The 21,084-nt window shown below is 46.2% G+C and overlaps 3 protein-coding genes across 11 annotated transcripts in view; all 3 read left to right on the top strand.

Annotated features, from left to right (window-relative positions):
* The window catches only part of LOC110495553 (neurobeachin-like protein 1), a 67,770-nt gene extending 58,629 nt beyond the window's left edge, over window positions 1-9,141 (top strand). For 5 of the 7 annotated variants that reach the window (XM_090239612.1, XM_090239616.1, XM_090239615.1 and 2 more), the window contains 11 exons: window positions 154-263; window positions 484-601; window positions 802-899; window positions 1,267-1,383; window positions 1,507-1,706; window positions 2,044-2,216; window positions 2,319-2,413; window positions 2,652-2,768; window positions 3,310-3,471; window positions 3,941-4,089; window positions 4,666-5,007. In XM_090239612.1, the coding sequence (XP_090095738.1) occupies window positions 154-263; window positions 484-601; window positions 802-899; window positions 1,267-1,383; window positions 1,507-1,706; window positions 2,044-2,216; window positions 2,319-2,413; window positions 2,652-2,768; window positions 3,310-3,471; window positions 3,941-4,089; window positions 4,666-4,957 (1,631 nt within the window). In that variant the 3' untranslated portion in view covers window positions 4,958-5,007. Of the gene's footprint in view, window positions 1-153; window positions 264-483; window positions 602-801; window positions 900-1,266; window positions 1,384-1,506; window positions 1,707-2,043; window positions 2,217-2,318; window positions 2,414-2,651; window positions 2,769-3,309; window positions 3,472-3,940; window positions 4,090-4,665; window positions 5,008-6,008 lie in introns of those variants that run through there. The other 2 variants (XM_090239613.1, XM_090239618.1) reach the window with 1 other exon arrangement.
* A 675-nt stretch (window positions 9,142-9,816) lies between these two features.
* Window positions 9,817-19,338, top strand: LOC110497028 (uncharacterized). Its single transcript, XM_090239620.1, has 13 exons — window positions 9,817-10,470; window positions 10,619-10,723; window positions 10,858-10,909; window positions 11,169-11,317; window positions 11,545-11,682; window positions 11,967-12,011; window positions 12,133-12,201; window positions 12,280-12,371; window positions 12,515-12,664; window positions 16,726-16,855; window positions 17,116-17,230; window positions 17,401-17,447; window positions 17,542-19,338. The coding sequence occupies exons 1-13, from the start codon at window positions 10,399-10,401 to the stop codon at window positions 19,309-19,311; spliced, it is 2,934 nt and encodes a 977-aa protein (XP_090095746.1). The 5' UTR covers window positions 9,817-10,398; the 3' UTR covers window positions 19,312-19,338.
* Window positions 17,542-21,084, top strand: part of nhej1 (nonhomologous end-joining factor 1) — a 24,354-nt gene continuing 20,811 nt past the window's right edge. The window contains exons 1-2 of one of the 3 annotated variants that reach the window (XM_090239648.1): window positions 17,542-19,539; window positions 20,741-20,954. In XM_090239648.1, coding sequence (XP_090095774.1) covers window positions 20,772-20,954 — 183 coding nt within the window. In that variant the 5' untranslated portion in view covers window positions 17,542-19,539; window positions 20,741-20,771. Of the gene's footprint in view, window positions 19,540-20,652; window positions 20,955-21,084 lie in introns of those variants that run through there. The other 2 variants (XR_016496997.1, XM_090239649.1) reach the window with 2 other exon arrangements.

The following is a 21,084-nucleotide window of genomic DNA, read 5'->3' as shown; positions in this document are numbered from 1 at the left end:
ATTGTGGAACACTGGAACTTGTTCAAATCGGACTAAATCTATAACTGACCCAGTTACACCCTGAATTGTAAAAATCTGGTCACACTGCCACTCTGATGGAATCCATTTTCACTCCCCCGTCCTTTGTTCATCCTCCTCTCTCGCTCCCTCTAGCCTTTGATCTGGGGCGCCTGCAGATCTCCAAGGAGAGGGTGAATGATGTCATCCTGCCTAAATGGGCCAAGTCTCCAGAGGACTTCATTTATAAGCACAGGAAAGCCCTGGTGAGCCTCCTTTTCTCATGGACGGTCACCATTACCATAATGCTTTGTCCCAAGGGGGGAGAAAAACCTCTGTAACACAATTGGATCACACACATTCTATTACCATGATGTGCAGGAGAAATGCATTCCACAGAGAGTAGTATTTAGTGATTTATTGCTGAGGGGGTTAAAAATATGTGTGTGTCTTGGCCTTTCTGTCTGTGTGTGTGTTCTGTAACAGGAGTCTGAGTACGTATCGGCCCACCTGCAAGACTGGATCGATCTGATCTTCGGTTACAAACAGCGAGGCCCCGCGGCCGTGGAGGCCCTCAATGTCTTCTACTACTGCACCTACGAAGGTACGGACGCTAACACTAAACCCAAAGACTCCCACTCATACGATAGCCCTGATGCTAAATAAACGCTGCACCTACGAAGGTACGGACGCTAACACTAAACCCATAGACTCTCATTGATACAATAGCACTCATGCTAAAGAAACGCTAGATTGCTATAGTATGACACTTTACTGAAGCGTTTGTCTCTGGTTTTGCCGTAGGGGCCGTGGACCTGGATGCAATCACTGATGAGAAGGAGCGTAAAGCTGTAGAGGGGATGATCAGTAACTTTGGACAGACACCCTGCCAGCTGCTCAAGGTACTGGAGAAAACACACAAGGCTTGACCTGACTGGGAGAAACCTTCCCTGGCCTTCCTCGTGATATGAGCCCATTGGAACACTGAGGGATGACCCGGTCAATTAGGAATCATTGGGAATGAGACTTTAACAGGTTATTTAGAACAGTGATTCCCATCTCTGGTCTTTGAGGACCTTCAACAGTACTCATTGTTGTAGCATTAGACAAACACCTTATTAAACTTGTCAACAGCTTGGTGATTAGTTTAGCCAGGGCTACAACAGAAATGGGTGCTGGTGAGGTTACTCGGGGATATTTAGCTGAGAATCACTGGTTTAGAACAGGTATTTTAGATGGGCTATAGTGATGTATTGTCTGTGTGTATAGGAGCCACACCCAGTTCGTCTTTCTCTGGAGGAGGTGGAGAAGAGGAAAGGTCGACTAGATGCCTCGCCACTCAGCATCTTCGAGCACCTTGCCGAACTCAAGTCCTTCTTTGTCGAGGTTAGTTTTGAAAACACACACACTAAAGCATATGATCATGACCCTCTTTGTTGATTATTGTAAAGTACTTTATGAAAACCGTTTTCTTGAAAAACAACTTCATAAATAAATGTTGATTTGTAGGGGATCAATGACAACGTGCCTCTGGTGAAAGCCGTGGTCCCCAAGAACCAGTCCCACTCCTTCATCACCCAGGGCAGCCCAGACACTATGGTGACCCTGAGTCAGAACTGTCTGATGGGAACCCACGGCTGGCTGCCTTATGACAAGAATATCTCCAACTACTTTACCTTCATCAAGGACCCCACCGTGGCCAACCCCAAGTCAGTCCCTCCCCAACACCGCCCCCTTTTCTACTTGAAACTATGGGGCGTTGTAGTCTGACTGGGAGACTGGGAGCCCTGTTTGAGTTCTTACCTCCATTCCTTGAAGTAATCACTCATCTGAGAATGTTTGGTTTGTCACCGCAGTATGATGGAAACTCTGCCATGGTGTATCCAGATCTGTGATTATCTCCAGGATGGGGACGGGAAGAATGCACTTTAAATGTTTTGGAACAGACCCTTGGAGGGCACTTGATGTCATTACTTGGTCATAAAGTTGTTCTGTGAGGTATGTATCTGAGGTCTCCTCCTTTCTGCCCCTCCCCCCTCTCTCTAGGACCCAGCGGGTCCTGGGCGGGCCCTTCTCTCCGGGCGTGGAGGTGACTGCAGGTCTGTTTGTGGTGTCACATGACGGGAAGCTCCTGTTCAGCGGTGGCCACTGGGACAACAGCCTGAGGGTCACCTCCCTGGTCAAGGGAAAGACTGTGGGACATCACATCAGACACATGGGTATGGATGGATCTCACACACACATACATGCACTCAGACACACACGCACACTGTCTGTACATACAGTATAGTAATTATTTGGTGTCTTCTCTCTCACCGCAGACATAGTCACGTGCCTGTCGACAGACTACTGTGGGATCCACTTGATCTCTGGATCCAGGGACAACACCTGTATGGTGTGGCAGGTGCTGCAGCAGGTGAGATCATGAAGCCTGAGGGTTTATTGGAATACACTACACTGACTAGAAAGCATTTGTACTGCATTGTTACTGTGGAAACGTTTGATGTTAGTACACAAAAAAAAGAAAAAAGGAAGTGAAACTGTTTGACACATATCTGTTTTCGGTTGCAAACTGTTTTACTACTGTATACCCTACTGAACACTACCCAGGAGTATGAGCGTGTGACTGAATGTATTGTGTGTGTGTCCTACAGGGAGGTTGTCCGGTGGGGCTGTGTCCCAAGCCGGTACAGGTGCTGTATGGACACACTGACGAGGTGCTGAGCGTCAGCATCAGCACAGAGCTGGATATGGCCGTCTCTGGATCACGGGTAAGAGGTTGGTGGGATGGAGGGGTTGGTGGGATGGAGGGGTTGGTGGGATGGAGGGGTTGGTGGGATGGAGGGGTTGAAGGGGTTGGTGGGATGAAGGGGTTGGAGGGGTTGGTGGGATGAAGGCGTTGGTGGGATGGAGGTGTTGGTGGGATGGAGGGGTTGGTGGGATGGAGGGGTTGGTGGGATGGAGGGGTTGGTGGGATGGAGGGGTTGGTGGGATGGAGGGGTTGAAGGGGTTGGTGGGATGAAGGGGTTGGAGGAATGCGGGAGGATGAAGGAATGCGGGAGGATGAAGGAATGCGGGAGGATGAAGGGGTTGGAGGAATGCAGGAGGACGAAGTGGTTGGAGGAATGCAGGAGGACGAAGGGGTTGGAGGAATGCAGGAGGATGAAGGAATGCAGGAGGACGAAAGGGTTGGGGGAATGCAGAAAGATGAAGGAATGCAGGAGGACGAAGGGGTTGGAGGGTTGGATGAAGAGAAGTTTGAAGGGTTGGTTGATAGATGGATCTTGCTGATGTTTTGTTTCTGTGTACCAGGACGGGACGGTGATCATCCACACGGTGCGTCGGGGCCAGTACATGCGGTGTCTGCGGCCGCCCTGTGAGAGCTCCCTGCCTGTCTCCATCCTGCACCTGGCTATCTCTTATGAGGGGTGTGTGGTGGTTCACACCTGTGTAGAGGGCAAGGCCACGCTCAAGGTACACTAACACATGTTCTTAATATGTAGTTGAAAATGTTGTGGTCGTCTTCTCTAAAAAATGTGTTTTGGTGCAGGAGTCTGACCAGGCAGCTACGGGGTGTGTGTGTGTGTGTGTGTGTGTGTGTGTGTGTGTGTTTAGACGGACAGCCCAATGCAGATATTTTATTCACGACCAATTAGATCAGCTCAGAGAAAGATCTGATGTGATTGGTCATTGAACCAATTAGTGGAAAGAATATCAGAATTGGACTGAATGAAGCCATAGTGACTTAGTTGGTGAGCGACTTAGTTGGTGAGCTACAGAGGGTGAGTGAGTTATTTGCTTAGTGAGTGACTGACTGACTTAGTTGGTACAGTACGTCATACAAAACTCACCATGATGCTTAGCAAAACGCTAGTTGACCACTAGATGGTACATTATGATTGGGTCCTGGTGAACAATTGTCTCTCATCCTGTCCCTGTTTAGGATAAGAATGGCCTGCACCTGTACTCTGTCAATGGGAAGCACCTGTGTACGGAGGGCCTGAAGGAGCAGGTGACAGACATGTGTGTGTCCGGGGAGTACCTGGTTATTGGCAGCGAGCAGGGCTTCCTCTCCATACGAGACCTGTACAGGTGACCTTGTTTCCTGTGTGTGTTTGTCTGTCTGTGTGCGTGACTGCACGCATGCATCTACAGGGTTTTTGCTGTATCAAGAAGGGTCTTAGGTGGTAAGGGTGGCAATGGGCCCCGCTGAACAGCTGATTAAAAAAAATATATAGATTTTTAAGCCCATTTCCTGCATTTTTACAAATGTTTCCATTGAGCTGAGAGAAAATACTGCAGTATTAAAGCTAATTTCCTGCAATTCTATGCATTTTACCATGTCTAATACTGTGTTCCTTTACTCAAACATAACAATATTAATACTTCTAAATTCATTGTTTTTGGGAATTTTCAATTTTCCTTGACTGTAGTTTTTATTTTGGCGATTTGTTAGTTCTCAAAGATTATCTTCATTTATCTTTTCTACATACTTTATATCTGGTTTTAGTCGTTTACACTGAAAACGTTTTCACCCCCAAAACAAAATCATATATGCATACATACATTTATTATTATTATTAATATAGAAAAATCCCTGATATATATCTGTCTAACCCAACCCTTCACTCTGTCTCTGTCCCCTCCCCTCCTCTCTCCTCCGGGCAGCCTGTCCCTGTGCGCCACCCCCATGGCAATGCGCGTGCCCGTACGCTGCGTGTCTGTCACCAAGGAGCAGAGCCACGTGCTGGTGGGCCTGCAGGACGGCAAGCTGATCATTGTGGGCGTGGGCAAGCCGGCCGAGGTAAAGAGCTCATTCAGAAACTACATCGCCCAGAGCCTGGAGGGCTCACCCCTCATGGCAATGCCACTGCTCGCCCCGCTGAGGGTGCGCTCGCCCGCCCGCAGGCTGAGCCTCCGGGACAAGTTAATGTTTAACCCCCAGGGCCCTGACCCCTGACCCCCTGAGCAGAACATCCCCCTCAATTCAATAAAAAAAAAATGTATTTACCTCAGAGGGAACTTCATAAACTCACCCTACAAACTACCACCGCATACCATTCTCTCTCTGTTGTAGTGCTAATAGTTTGTCCTAAATGACCTGTCCTTCCTTAGCCACATACACCTCGGGTGTGTTCATTAGGCACCAAATGGAAGAAAACTGACAAACAGCGGAGGAGCTACCTGGACTTTCCCCCCCCCGTTTTCTGTTGTAAGACTTCAAATCATTTTCTGTTGCGTGCCCTAATGAACATGACCCTGTTTCTGGGGCGAAGCAGGACCCTGGCCCATTCTTGCCCTGCAAGGATTGGTGACCACACACACACACAGTAACACTTGAGACATTCCATAAACCCCTCTGAATGAATACAACACACCCTCTCCTGGAATATTACTGTGAAATGAAAACATGGGCTTCCGTTTACCTCATTCTAACCGAGGAATGACTTATTTTTGGGCCTTGGGATGGTGTTGTCCAATATTGTTTACCGGAAGTGTCATTATTATTATTATTGACTGATTTAATATGTATTTGTGACATGCTGTGAATTGCCTTGGATGAACACCTCTGCAAATTCAAGCCATATAAACTATATTAGTAATAAGCTACGCTATAATAAGATGCACTAGGCTGTCATTTATTCCCACCTGCTCCTCAAGTGAAAATGGTTTAACCCTTATTGTCTTCCTGCTCTTCAAGTGAAAATGGTTTAACCCTGATTTCTTCCTCCCTACTGGTAGACATGAAAGTAAGGTTAACTCTGGGGCTGTAATGATGGGATAGGGAGGGACACAGGGAATCACCCTCGAATCAATTGATAATTTGATCCCCTCCCAACTTCTCTCACCGCTTTGGTTTTGAACTGGCACTACATCATTCCAACATTTCTGAACTAACCGATCACTCATAAATCATATCCTGCTTTTTGTTTGTTTCTTTTGACTTCACACTTTCCTCCTCATCTCTCTCCTCTTCCTCACTTCCTCCTCCTTTCCTCCACTCTTCTCAGATGCGTTCAGGCCAGATCACTCGTAAGCTGTGGGGTTCCAGCAAGCGCCTGACCCAGATCTCCTCTGGAGAGACAGAGTACCAACCAGCCGGCAACCAGAACTGACCCCCACAACCACCCCTTCCACCCCTCCCACTACCACCACACCCCCTCACCCTGCTGCCTGCCTGATTGGCCCGCAAGCCCTGCCAATCATCACAGTCTACCCAATCAGATTTGAACCACCCCTCGTTTTGATTGACTGATGACTGTTTTGGGAGAATCTTACTCCTTTTTTGTTCCTCTCTCTGACTTGGGAAGGACAGACTGACCCACGAGTGGAAGACGGGGGGGTGTGTGTGTGTGTGTTTTAACTGTGTGTAAAGGTTAGGCGGATGAGTAGGGCAGGTCAGGACGGACCAACCGGCGCCGGCGCCGAGTTTCGGATCCAACTGTAGGTGCATACATCCCCTCACCCCCCCTCCCCTTCAATGACGCACATGGCCATTACTCTTCATCTTCCTCCATCATCACTAGCACGGTCAGGCCAGTGGCTCCCACTACTACAGAGACCCTCTATGCAGACACACACTACAGCAATCTGAGCTGACCTCTGACCCCTCCTCCTCTCAGGCCCAAGGAATGAAGGGGATCCCCAACGTAGAAATGTAATTACTCCAATGGGAACACTTAACCTGGTTGACGGTCCACCCATCACATCACACTGACTTCAATGGGAATTATATTTTATATTTCTCTGGTCATCAAGATGACCCACTTCTCCGAGCCCTGAACCCGAGACCACTGAGCAGTGTGTGTGTGTATGTACGCTCTTTTGTGTTTCTGTGTGTTGTCTCTCGCTGGTTGTTTTCTCCCGTGGGCTTTTGTTGACTTGGTTTTGCCTTCCAGTCTGACTAGGCTGTGACCGATGCCTCAGGGCTCCTATGCAGCAGTAAGGGGCTATGTTCAGTCACAATACAATGTTTTTGGTTTAGTTTTTTTGTTTGATGTTACTGATAATTGTAGTTGTTTTTTACAGATGCGTGCATGTGTATAAGGTCTGTGGTTAGGTTGTGTTTAGCGTGGCATTTCTGGCCCACTCCTCATTTAGTATAGAGGACGGGGCCCTAAGGTATCCAACACTCGTACTAAGCCTGACACACACACACTTGTTTGCTAATGTACACTTGCATAGACTCCTCCCTATTGGAGAAGCCTGTGACTGCGTTCCATGTCATCTCTATTGCAATCTCAGTAGATGTCTATATGACATTTAATGTGGTTTCTGAGACGCTGAACACTTCTCCAGGCGTTGTGAAATCTGATAATCGGCAATAAAGACGACCTGGAACGCACCCAAAGTCCGCTAGTTTGACACTACAGAAGAAGAGAGAAGCCTAGTGTTGTAGAATAAATAGCTACCCCATACCGTGCCCAAAGGACTCGCTCCCCTCAAACACTACACTCTTACACACACGGCAAGCTTCTCACACTTGTGTTAGACCGCATGCTTCGGAGGGACGAACCATACTGAACCTGGCTTAGTGTGCAATGTTTAGCTCTAGATCCATCCTAGAATGTTTTTATGTTACTTGAATCAATGTTTATTTATGAATGAAAATGAGCTTTTTTCCCCGTAGGCTATTGAAATTCACACTACATTATTTGTATGTTTTTAAGTGGTGCTTCAGTTGTTCAACAAAGATTTATGCTGCGAAAAACTGAAGACGGTGGATCGATCCACCTTTCAGAATGGGAGGGGAGACTTTCTAAGGGCTTTTGAGATGTCAGTGTTACAGCAATACAGTTCCTTCCTCTGCTCTGCTGACTGTGCATTGGTACATTCCAGCCTCTTGTCAAGGCTGAACTAAAAATAAATCTCCAGTCTTCCTGGTTTTTCTGACCGGGACGACGCGATTGGGAGATTAAACTTAATTCTGCCAAGGGACATCCCAAACGGCTGTCATCTTCCAACAGTCAGAATCACCTCAGTGTTCCTCCTCCTTCCATAATTGTCTCTTAGTTGGGAGCCATGTCAGCTAGTTAAGGTCCTCTGGAGTTCCATAAATGCAGTAACGTCACTAAACGTGTCTGTGAACCGGGCCTAATGTGGCTTTTTGAGATTTCATGTGTGTTTTTATGTCAATGTTTGAGATTATGAATGATTTCACCCCCATTGAATCCTTATGGTTGTTATGCTCCTGTCAAATCAAAAGGACAGTTTGGTCGGGGTAGGTCATCTGTTGCATAATGTGAGTGTGTATGTTCATGATGACAGTTTCTTAAAATGCCAAATTCCTTATTTCCTTGTCATATCATTTGCCTTCTTGGTAACAATTCAGTGATTCTGGTTCTTATCTATCATGGACTTAGAATCATTCATTCTGATTCTATGGTGGTTATAGATTAGGGATCAGACTTCTATGTGCAGTGTGGTTGTTTTTGGTCTTCTCTTTTAAGTCTCTCCGCAATCTGTCCGGAGAATACAATCACAGACCAACGTGTGCCCTTTTTTAACCAAGAGGCCGTTTCAATATGTTTATGCTGATGTGTCTCGAAGGCATACTCCTTTAAACAGTTTCCATTCTCATCAGGATGTGTTACTCATTTTTTCCAAAGGACGTATTTAATAAATGTTTCTATTTTTGTCAATCTTAGTTTGTCAGGCAGACGACACCACTATCTTGTTTTAGGACTCTCTTCCGACCCCACCACTGAAACAGTGCCTTTTTATCCACGTTGCATCATACAGACAATTATCCGGTTTGTGTGTACAATTCTTTGTTTTACCCTTCCCTCCATGATAACCCATGGATAGCAGCATTCCACAAACTTAACATCCAATAGGAACCAAGAATCTAGAACTGTAAACAAAGTTGACTAAAAATCTGAAATATATTGGTGTCTTACCTTAGCTGCTTGCTCTGTGACTGTCACCAAAATGGATGTGTGTGTGTATATCTGATTTATAAATACTGGTGTATAATGTACAGCATGATTTTTATTTTAGTGGATTTTAATTGTACTTTTTGCACTTTCCAGGTACTAAATTGTAAGTGATTGTTTTAAATGTTTCCCTGGTCCATTCTGTACAGACAAACTGCTTTGTATACACAAGTGGAAAGTAATCATTAAAGTCTTGTCAAAAATGTCATTCATATGTATGGCTGATTTGTAGCTGTGAAAATAGGATACTGTGTACAAAACATTAGGAACACCTTCCTAATTTGGAGTGCCCTATTTTGCCCTCAGAACAGCCTCAATTCGGTGGGGCATGGACTCTACAAGGTGCCGAAAGCATTTCACAGGGTTGCTGGCCCATGTTGACTCCAACGCTTCCCACAGTTGTCAAGTTGGCTGGATGTCCTTTGGCTGATGAACCATTCTTGATACACACGGGAAACTGTTGAGCATGAAAAACCCAGCAGCATTGCAGTTCTTGACACAAACCGATGCGCCTGGCACCTACTACCATACCCCGTTCAAAGGCACTTAAATATTTTTGTCTTGCCCATTCCCCCTCTGAATGGCACACAATCCATGTGTAAAAAACCTTAACCTGGCTCCTCCAGTTCATATATGGATTGAAGTGGATATAACAGGTGACATCAATAAGGGATAATATAATTCACCTGGTCAGTCTGTCGTGGAAAGAGCAGGTGTTCCTAATGTTTTGTACAATCATCATAAATGCATGTTTTGTATTTTAAACAGTACATAAATATTTCACTAGGGGGCGACCAAGTTGTAAAATGCTTGGAGCGCTTACACTGCTGAACATGGGGTGCGTTCGTAAATTCCCTTAGGCTAAATACTCCGATTTCAGAGCACTCTCGTCTGAGTGTGCCAGAGAATTATGAATTTACGAACGCTCAACACCCGTATATGGCCAGTGTCAGTAAACGTCGGCAAAAATGCGTAATTAAATTGTTGCCAGCAGCACAGTTGCAGTCACCAACGCTCTGGATAACATGAAAACAGCCTAACCATCTCTGCTAGGGTGAGAAATGGTCAGTGATGTGAACTCTCATTTTTGTCTGGAAGTAGCTAGCTAACTTTAGCCAGTTAGCTTGGGTGCTTGACAGCCGTTGTGAGGTCAGAACACTCGGATCGCCCCCACTCCTCGACCAGAGCGTCCAGTGTGCGCTCTAAACGCTCCGAGAGCGAAACTCTGATTTTACGAACGGACAATCTGACAAAGCTCTGGGCACACTGACTGGGTGCTCTCTGGCACTCCAGAGTGAATTTACGAACGCTCGCCGGATAGAACAAGGTCTCGCTTGTTTTTGTTGGACCTATGTTGCCATGACAACAGCGCAAGTTCTATCCCTATTTTGAAATCGTTTTCCAGTGGCACATTTGCTTCCTATTTACAAACTTTCTCAGAAAATACTAGTCGCCGAGGTGTATCATGACTGATCCAGTGGCAACGACGACCGAAGGGCCACCAACGGATGGAAAATCAGTCAATCTCATTGGGAATGTAAATATAATTGTAACAACAGGCAGGCATATTTACCCTAGAAATACGCCTACAGTATTTTTCTCAGTTTAATAGATGCACATTGAATCATCAGTTGTCACGGGCATAACACTAGAGGGCTGGGTTGCTACCTGGTTCATTTTCACAGCTGTTGAGAAGAGTATCAAGAGCCGAGCCTGTTCCTGATGACGATGAGGAAGAGGAGGAGGAGCAGCTTCCCCCACCACCACTACTAATTCCACGAGGCCCTCTAGTGAATTTGCATTCTCCTATTGTCAATTCACATTATTATGCTTAGTTAACTGGAATATAGATTTTACACCTGACATGCATATTATTATTACATTAAAGGACTGTAGTGTTTAAAATAGTATATTTTGTTTACAGAAAGGATGTCTAACAGTCCATCTGAAAAACTGCAGGGATTTCAATAAAAACGGTATCCTTCTCAGTGACCCCTAACAGTGAAATCATTAGACCCTATTCACCATGCCAAAGCTTTGTGTGTGTGTCAGTGTGCTAACTAAGGTAGTTAAGTTAGGTCACCTAGCCATCTTAAGATCAATGCATGCCAAAGCTTTGTGTGTGTGTCAGTGTGCTAACTGGGGTAGTTAAGTTATGCCATCGTAAGTGGCCCTGGATAAGTGTCTGCTAAATGACTAGTAAAATGAGTGTTTTCGTGAGCGTTGTGTTCCCAGCTTCCATAAAGAAAGGCACCCAGGGCTTCCTGAGGGCGAGTATTGGGGAGAAGGTGAAGTGTACTATGGTCCAGCCCTACAAGGACTCCAAGGCTGAGCGCTCCAAGTTCCCCCTCTGCTTCAACGAGTGGAAGTATTTCTCCATACAGGTAAGTAGGTATATTAGTTGATGCTCTAGCCAACTTCTCTCTGTCTGGATTCATGTATTGGTCATGACAAAAGAGTTGGCTACACTGCATGTACAGTATGGGGCCAGCTATTGCAATACTGTATCGAGAAAGTTGTAAGAATATTATTTTCTGTATCTAACAGGACAGGTTTTTCCTCTATCCAATACTTTAACACAATCAATCAATGACTCATTTGGATGTTTCAGATTCCTAAGAGCACTGATAACACGCTGGGTGTCTGTGAGTCACACCGTCTGGTGGTGGAGCTCATCTTCTTTGAGCAGGACACGGGCGTTCCCAAGCTCATAGGAAAGACCTTTGTCAAACTGCTGGACATCGTCAGTGTGAGTGACACGGACAGGAGCGATGGGGACGAACCCACCGCCATGCTTCATGCTCACCATGCCATGTTTAAATGGGATAATAATAAAATGATGATCATAAGAGTGAGTGTACAAAGCTGTCCAGGGCTCAACACGTGTGGATGTCCTCCACTAAAGAACCAATGGGTTCTTTCTATTTTAGCTTCCAGTCGATGGTACAAGTATTGTCAACCACCTGCTGCTAGAAGGCTGGCTTGCAGGACCAGATATCAACTGTCTTGTCCTCTGTCCTGTTCTCTAATCAGAAATCACAAATGAACCACCTGCTGGAGCTGAGGCTCAAGCGCCAGGTACAGAATATGAATCAGACACCATGGTCCACGTGTGGGACAGTTATATCATGTTCAATGGGAGTTTTGGACAGTGGATTCCTGCATTGACACACGCAATAAAAGCCAACCTGTTTTCCAGATCATCTGTAAGCTGGAGATGGAGATGGTGATTGCGTATGGATCCTTGGGTTACGGATACTCCCACCAGGTTAGAAGGGAGACACATCAGTGTTTGTGTAGATGTGGAGGAAGAATTGATCTTGCCTATCTATTATTTACTCCCTAGTTGAAGCACCCAAATAGAAACATGGAGAGCCTAGTGGAGCGCTCGCTCTTCCTCCGCTGTCCACCACCAGACGACCGCAAAGACCATCACTAGTGAGACACGGACACTCAAATACTGTACATGAATTCTTAACCATTGACATTCTAAAACTGTGACCCTTTTGTGTGAGTTTTTTCCCCCTAGATTTGACAGACCGATATTCTCCCATGTAACATATCGCTCCCTGTGTCTACAGTAATGTGGTCACTCCTAAGCCAGTACCTTATTCAGACTTTATCGCAGCGCTGATGTACAGAGAGACCACCAACCCAGACAACAGGACGACTTACCCCTCAAACAGCACAATATCCCCCATCATCCTGGAATGTATGGAGAAGAGGGGCAGGTACGGTTTATTATGGAATCTCATTCTGGGTTCAAAGGTCAAAGTGTATACTGTTTTCAGCCCATTTTCTGAAAATGATGCATAGTAGCTACACTAACAAAACAAATGTCTACTGTCCAAACTGCCTTAGTGAATTAATTATATCCAAGGTAAGTGGAACATAATGTTAAATAACCATAATATAAAAGGATCTGATATTGCTAAGTGGTCAATTTAGTGTTAGAAAGAACAGGAAGGATGTAGGTAGCAAACGTCCCAACTGATTCCCTACAGTGACAATAAAAAGTATGTGAATCCTTTGTAGTTACCTGGATTTCTGCATAAATTGGTCATCAAATTTGATCTGATCTTCATCTAAGTCACAACAATAGACAAACATAGTGTGCTTAAACTAATAACACACACATTATTGTTTTGTTGTTGTCTATACTGAAAACATAATTTTAACATTCACAGTATAGGTTGGAAAAAGTATGTGAACCCCCAGGCTAATGACTTCTCCAAAAGCTAATTGGAGTCAGGAGTCAGCTAACCTGATGTCCAATCAATGAGATTGGAAATGTGGGTTAGAGCAGCCTTGCCCTATAAAAAACACTCACAACATTTGAGTTTGCTATTCACAAGAAGCATTGCCTGATGTGAACCATGTCTCAAACAAAAGAGACCTCAGAAGACCTAAGAATAGTTAACTTACATAAAGATGGAAAGGGTTACAAATGTATCTCTAAAAGCCTTGATGTTCATCAGTCCACGGTAAGACAAATTGTCTATAAATGGAGAAAGTTCAGCACTGTTGCTACTCTCCCTAGGAGTGGCCGTCGTGCAAAGATGACTGCAAGAGTACAGCGCAGAATGCTCAATGAGGTTAAGAAGAATCCTAGAGTATCAGCTAAAGACTTACAGAAATCTCTGGAACATGCTGACCAGGTCGCTAGGTGTACGGTGTTTCCTCCGACACATTGGTGCGGCTGGCTTCTGGGTTGGATGCGCGCTGCGTTAAGAAGCAAGTGCGGCTTGGTTGGGTTGTGTTTCGGAGGACGCATGGCTCTCGACCTTCGTCTCTCCCGAGCCCGTACGGGAGTTGTAACGATGAGACAAGACAGTAACAATTGGATACCACGAAATTGGGGAGAAAAAGGGGGTAAAAAAAAGAATGGTGTGCATGGGAGGACACTACGAAAGAAGCTGACGGTCTTTGGGCTGGTTTGCTAACTACCTCTCTCAAAGAGTGCAGTCTATATAAAGTCAGGAAATCTGCTGCCTGTCACCAAGGGAGTACCCCAAGGCTCAATCCTAGGCCCCACACTCTTCTCAATTTATTAGGAAGCTCTCATCCATTTATACTCAGCTGGCCCCTGCCCGGATTTTGTGTGAAATGCTCTACAACAAAGCTTTCTTAGTGTCTAACAAGCTTTCTCTACCCTTAACCTTGTTCTGAACACCTCCAAAATAAAGATCATGTGGTTTGGTAAGGTGTGAATACTACCTCTGAGGGCTTTGAGCTTGAGGTAGTCACCTCATAGTCACCTCATAGAAGTACTTGGGAGTATGGCTAGACTGTGCACTGTCCTTCTCTCAGCACATATCAAAGCTGAAGGCTAAAGTTAAATCTAGACTTGGTTTCCTCTATCGTAATCGCTCCTCTTTCACCCCAGCTGCCAAACTAACCATGATTCAGATGACCATCCTACCCATGCTAGGCTACCTGGGTTGAACTAGTAACTGAAAGGTTGCAAGATCGAATCGCCGAGCTGACAAGGTAAAAATCTGTCGTTCTGCCCCTGAACAAGGCAGTTAACCCACTGTTCCTAGGCCTTCATTGAAAATAAGAATTTGTTCTTAACTGATTTGCTTCGTTAAATAAAGGTTAAAAATAAATTAAAAAAGATTACGGAGACTTCATTTATAGATGGGCAGGTAAGAGTGCTCTTGAGTGGCTAGATGTTCTTTACCATTCAGCCATCAGATTTGCCACCAATGCTCCTTATAGGACACATCACTGCACTCTATACTCCTCTGTGAACTGGTAATCTCTGTATACCCGTCTCAAGACCCACTGGTTGATGCTTATTTATAAAACCCTCTTAGGCCTCACTCCCCCCTATCTGAGATATCTACTGCAGCCCTCATCCTCCACATACAACACCTGTTCTGCCAGTCATATTCTGTTAAAGGTCCCCAAAGCACACACATCCCTGGGTTGCTCCTCTTTTCAGTTTGCTGCAGCTAGTGACTGGAACGAGATGCAAAAAAACACTCAAACTGGACAGTTTTATCTCAATCTCTTCATTCAAAGACTCAATCATGGACACTCTTACTGACAGTTGTGGCTGCTTTGCATGGTGTTGTCTCTACCTTTTTGCCCTCTGTGCTGTTGTCTGTGCCCAATAATGTTTGTACCATGTTTTGTGCTGCTATCTTGTTTTGTTGATACCATGTTATGTTGTGTTGCTACCATGCTGTGTTATCATGTGTTGCTGCCTTGCTATGTTGTTATCTTAGGTCTCTCTTTATGTAGTCTCTCTTGTTGTGATATGTGTTTTGTTTTAAACATTTTTATCTCAGGCCCCCATCCCTGCAGGAGGCCTTTGGTAGGCCGTCATTGTAAATAATAATTTGTTCTTAACTGACTTGCCAAGTTAAATAAAGGTTAAATAAACATTAATTTAAACAAATTTAAAAAGCCATTGCTGTCCAATAAAAACATTGCTGCACGTCTGAAGTTTGCAAATGTGCACCTTGATGTTCCACAGCGCTACTGGCAAAATATTATGTGGACAGATTAAACTAAAGTTGAGTTGTTTGGAAGGAACACACAACACTATGTGTGGAGAAAAAAAGGCAAAGCACACCAACATCAAAACCTCATCCCAACTGTAAAGTATGGTGGAGGGAGCATCGTGGTTTGGGCTGCTTTGCTGTCTCAGGGCCTGGACAGCTTACTATCATTGATGGAAAAATGAATTCCCACGTTTATCAACACATTTTTCAGGATAATGTCTGTCCTCCAAATAGAAGCTCAACAGAAGTTGGTGATGCAACAGGACAACGACCCAAAACACAGAAGTAAATCAACAAGACTGGCTTCAACAGAAGAAAATACGCCTTCTGGAGAGGCCCAGTCGGTCCTGACCTCAAACCAATTGAGATTCTGTGGCATGACCTCGAGAGCAGTTCACACCAGACATCCCAAGAATATTGCTGAACTGAAACAGTTTTGTAAAGAGGAATGGTCCAAAGTTTCTCCTGACTGTTGTGCAGGTCTGATCCACAACTACAGAAAACATTTGGTTGAGGTTATTTCTGCCAGTTATTAAATCCAAGGGTTCACATACTTTTTCCATTGGGATTGTTTGCACAGTGTGTTCAATAAAGACATGAAAACGTATAATTGTTTGTGTGTTATTAGTTTAAGCATACCGGTTTGTCTATTGTTGTGACGGAAAGATGGAGATCAGAATACATTTTATGACCAATTTATGCAGAAATCCAGTTATTTCCAAAGGGTTCACATACTTTTTCTTGACACTATATAGTGCATTCCTTTTGACCAGAGCCCTGTGGGATGTAAAGGAACCAGAGCCCTGTGGGATGTAAAGGAAACAGAGCCCTGTGGGATGTAAAGGAACCAGAGCCCTGTGGGATGTAAAGGAACCAGAGCCCTGTGAGATGTAAAGGGACCAGAGCCCTGTGGGATGTAAAGGAACCCGAGCCCTGTGAGATGTAAAGGAAACAGAGCCCTGTGAGATGTAAAGGAAACAGAGCCCTGTGGGATGTAAAGGAAACAGAGCCCTGTGGGATGTAAAGGAACCAGAGCCCTGTGGGATGTAAAGGAAACATAGCCCTGTGGGATGTAAAGGAAACAGAGCCCTGTGGGATGTAAAGGAACCAGAGCCCTGTGGGATGTAAAGGAAACAGAGCCCTGTGGGATGTAAAGGAACCAGAGCCCTGTGGGGTGTAAAGGAACCAGAGCCCTGGTCAAAAGTAGTGCGCTATAAAGGGAATAGGGTACTATTTGGAACGGATCCCTAATGTTAAGTTATTACCCCCATGATGCCCAGGCTACTGCAGATGCATGAGGAGATGGAGGCGTTTGAGTCGTCCGAGGACTCCCTGCAGTACCTGGAGAAACTGGTGATGAAGAAAGGGATTAGAACCGGTACCCCCTGGAGGATGAACAAGAGGTTCAAGGTCTGTCTGTCTGTAACTCAACTCTCTCTCTCTCTCTTTCTATCAACTCAGTTCATTCAGGAAGTCCTATACAGATTTCTCTATTAATTTCCTGAATTGGCCACAATCGTAGTGTATGTTCTCTGTAAATGCTTTATTTACACTAACCCTGTGTGTATATTCAATTCTATGTCAATGACCCTCTTGGTTGGGCTGTAGGGCAGTGTTGTGTCCTGTAAAGCAGTATATCTGAGAGGGTTTTGTCTGGTGTGTGTTTGCAGGTTCTCTCTAAGTGGAGGAAAAAGGCAACGATGGTCTCCAAGCTGCTCAATTTTGGAGGCTGTTCAGAGGCGGCGAAACAACAGAGAGACAACATGTTGCCCACGGGGCCATTGGGTTGGGCAACCTTTCACTCATGGACACACACTCACGGACACAAACACACACATACATGGCTAAACTTGGCAATGGCAAAAAGACAGATAGGATGTTGCATATGGATTTCTCTGGTTAATATTAATATCCATGGCAGTGCTGATTTTGATGTCACTGTTTTTATGTTGCAGGTGTGACTCCCCCTGTGCCACTTTTAAAGCGCCTTGCCATGCAACAGGTACTGCTGATCTGTGTTTATACACACACACACACACACACACACACAGAGAGAGTATCTTTCATGTGTAATTTCTTCTGCTGTTTCCTTACAGGAGAAAATACCCTTAGTCAACGAGAACGAAGTGTCTGAAATGAGCAAGCCTCCATCTCCCAGAAAGATCCTGGCTGCAGAATCTGGCCTGTCCACATGTATGGCCTCCACCCAGGTTGCCCAGTCAGCCCCATTCTCTCCACCTCCATCTGATCAATATTCCACACCGCCAACAGTAGCCACCCCACCTACATCAGCCGTGGCCCATAAGGCATCTCCCCCTAGCAGTGTGGCCTCCAGCTCCATGGACCACCTTGTCCAGTCCAGGGCCAGCTCTTCCCCCAGACACATCACCCTGGTCCTGCCTGAGGGTCCCGCCACCCCAGCTTCCACCTCAGCCTCAGCCTCAGCCTCCACCTCCGCTCAGCCCAGTACCAGACACATCCCTAAACCCACCAATGTGGCCGTTCCCATCCACCTGACCTCCCTCTGTGTTCTTACTACCCTGGAGGAGGAAGGAGAGGAGGAGGAAGGAGAGGAGGAGGAAGGAGAGGAGGAAGACGGAGAGGAGGAGGAGGTCGGGAAGAAAAAGGAGGTGCATGCTACAGTATCGTCCTCCCTCCTCAAGACGCTCTCCTCTCTGACGCTGACCCCCGAGGTGGCCCTCCATGCCACCCTGGTGCACTCGCGCCAACAGAGCAGGCATGGGCAGCTGGAGGAATGTCAGCCAGCTAGCCCCAGCTACCAGCAGGAGGAGTGTCATCCAGCTAACCCCAGCTACCAGCAGGAGGAGTGTCATCCAGCTAACCTCCGCTACCAGCAGGAGGAGTGTCAGCCAGCTAACCCCAGCTACCAGCAGGAGGAGTGTCAGCCAGCTAACCCCAGCTACCAGCCTTACCAGGAGAGCCCGTCCAGGGGGAAGAGTGACCGAGACCAGGGGAGGACTGGTAGTGGTGCCGCTGGAGGAGTGAGGGAGTCGGGGTGGACCCAGACCCAGAGAGAGGCTGCTGGAATGGGCAGCATTGGAAGTCGGTGGAAGCTGAATTTTGCTGGGCTTGGCTCTCTTGGTTCCGGAGGGCAGAGGAGGGAAGAAGATGCCCCATGCAGCAGCACTGCCTTCAGGTCCCCTACACTGATCGACCTGGCCCCACCACGGCTGCTGGGGGCCTGGACCGAGAACATTGCCACTGTGCCGACACCCATAGGAGGGGGTGGGGGAGGCCTGGACTGGAGATCTGGAGGTCTGCCTGCTGCCCAGAGAACCAGCCCGACTCTCTGCTCTCAGTTAATCTCCCCCCTGTCCATCCCGCCGTCATCCGACCCTCTGACGCGCTCCCCCCTGCCGCACCTCGGCTCACGGGCCACTGACACACCTTCTCCAGACCTGGAAACCTGGACCCTAGATAGTTCTCCCTTCCTCGGTGGCATGCTGTGTGAGTCCAACCCTCCAGATCTACATGTAGGCCAAACCAGTGGTGGCAGCAACACTGACAGGCACACCCAGAGATCAGGAGGAGCCAGCTCCAGCACAGAACCACTCACCACACTCCACTCCTGGCTCAGCAGTGACAATCTCCCCACCGGAGCTGGCTCAGACTCTGGACAGTGGTCCCTCCTCTCAGAGATCGACATGTCACCACTCCGCAGCGGACTGGTCTTCTCCCCCCTTACCCCCATCTCCACCTCCGACCCCCTCACCCCCAGCTCCTCCCCTACCAGAAGCACCAGAGGCAGCAAGCCAGGCAAGGAGAGACCCAGGATCGTGGAGACACCGCATTCCCCATATCACAGGCGCAACAGAGACCACAGAGATTATTATGGGAAGATGTAGCAAAAATATATATTTTTTGGCAGCCTATTTTGTCAAGTTCATTGCCTTTTACTTGGGTTATCTAAGTATTAATTCAAATGTTTATTTTATCAAAGAATTTAGTTAAGACGAATGTTTTTTTATTGATAAAATAGGACAGGGCCTCTAAAGCGGAACTAATTTAATGAGGGGTTTTGTTTCAGTGAAAGCAGAGGAATGTTTTGACCGCAGGACCGTTCCCAAACTTTGGTATGTGCATTCATTCTCGGGAATTTATTTTTTATAATAAACTGTTCCCAACCTGAATAATTTCATATCACTTACGTAAATTGAATAAGCACAATTAATGAAAATTATGCTAAATACTTTTTGTCGCGTACTGCATGCATAACGTTACTTTGATATTGGCTTGTTGAATATTCACTTCCTAAATATTGTCACATGCTAAAGCAAGCTAACATAAACATTGCATAAAGCGAGTTGGCTACGTTTTCTATTTACCATTTGCATTACATTAGTTTGCTCACTAACCTCTGAAATATGCGCTGTAAAATAATGGCATTTGCTAGAAATACCAAGTATTCCCGAAAACAACCTCCTTACATATCCCCAACAACCTCAAGTTGCTGCTAGTGGTCGGCTCATATAGATGGTGTGTGATTATGCGGTTAGGACAGCAGCGTCTAACACGTTTTAACAGATCTGTGTCCAGACTGAGTCTCGTACTTTAACGTGGCTGATTTAGCGACTCACTGACTCCATCCAACCAGTGTCAAGAGTAAGCGAACAGAGACGTTACCATTATATGACTTGTGCTTCTGTCAAGTGATGACAAGCAGATGATGCCTGTACTATAAGACAGCAATTTGCATGATCCTAGATAACCACAGCCTTTCATGGTTGTAGTTCATTCACAAGACAAGGGAAATATGACAACCTGGTTGCTCCTCAGCCCTCTAGGTGGTTGGTGCTGGCCTGGTGATAGTCTGCCATGGAGAGAGATGGCAGTAATGTTACATCATCTATCTAGGTGGTTGGTGCTGGCCTGGTGATAGTCTGCCATGGAGAGAGATGGCAGTAATGTTACATCATCTATCTAGGTGGTTGGTGCTGGCCTGGTGATAGTCTGCCATGGAGAGAGATGGGAGTAATGTTACATCATCTATCTAGGTGGTTGGCGCTGGCCTGGTGATAGTCTGCCATGGAGAGAGATGGCAGTAATGTTACATCATCTATCTAGGTGGTTGGTGCTGGCCTGGTGATAGTCTGCCATGGAGAGAGATGGCAGTAATGTTACATCATCTATCTAGGTGGTTGGCGCTGGCCTGGTGATAGTCTGCCATGGAGAGAGATGGGAGTAATGTTACATCATCTATCTAGGTGGTTGGTGCTGGCCTGGTGATAGTCTGCCATGGAGAGAGATGGCAGTAATGTTACATCATCTATCTAGGTGGTTGGTGCTGGCCTGGTGATAGTCTGCCATGGAGAGAGATGCAGTTGATGGGGTTCTGCTGGACTGTCCCTGGGTACCAGTGTGTATCAGTGGGTCTCAGCTCCTGGCAAAGACCTGGTTTGGGGACACAGCGTACCGCATCCTGCTCACGGACCTGCACTCTGTGTGGGAGGAGGAGATGGACACCAGGGCCATCCAGGACAGAGCTCAGGCAAGGAGGACACACACATATATGTACACACACACACACACACATATATGTACACACACACACACATATATGTACACACACACATATATGTACACACACACACAAATTAAAGTACATTTCAACAGCCTTT

This window comes from Oncorhynchus mykiss, chromosome 7, assembly GCF_057628025.1.
Source record: "Oncorhynchus mykiss isolate SJ-2025 chromosome 7, ASM5762802v1, whole genome shotgun sequence".
Taxonomy (NCBI): domain Eukaryota; kingdom Metazoa; phylum Chordata; class Actinopteri; order Salmoniformes; family Salmonidae; genus Oncorhynchus; species Oncorhynchus mykiss.
This window is presented reverse-complemented; position numbering and strand designations above follow the sequence as displayed.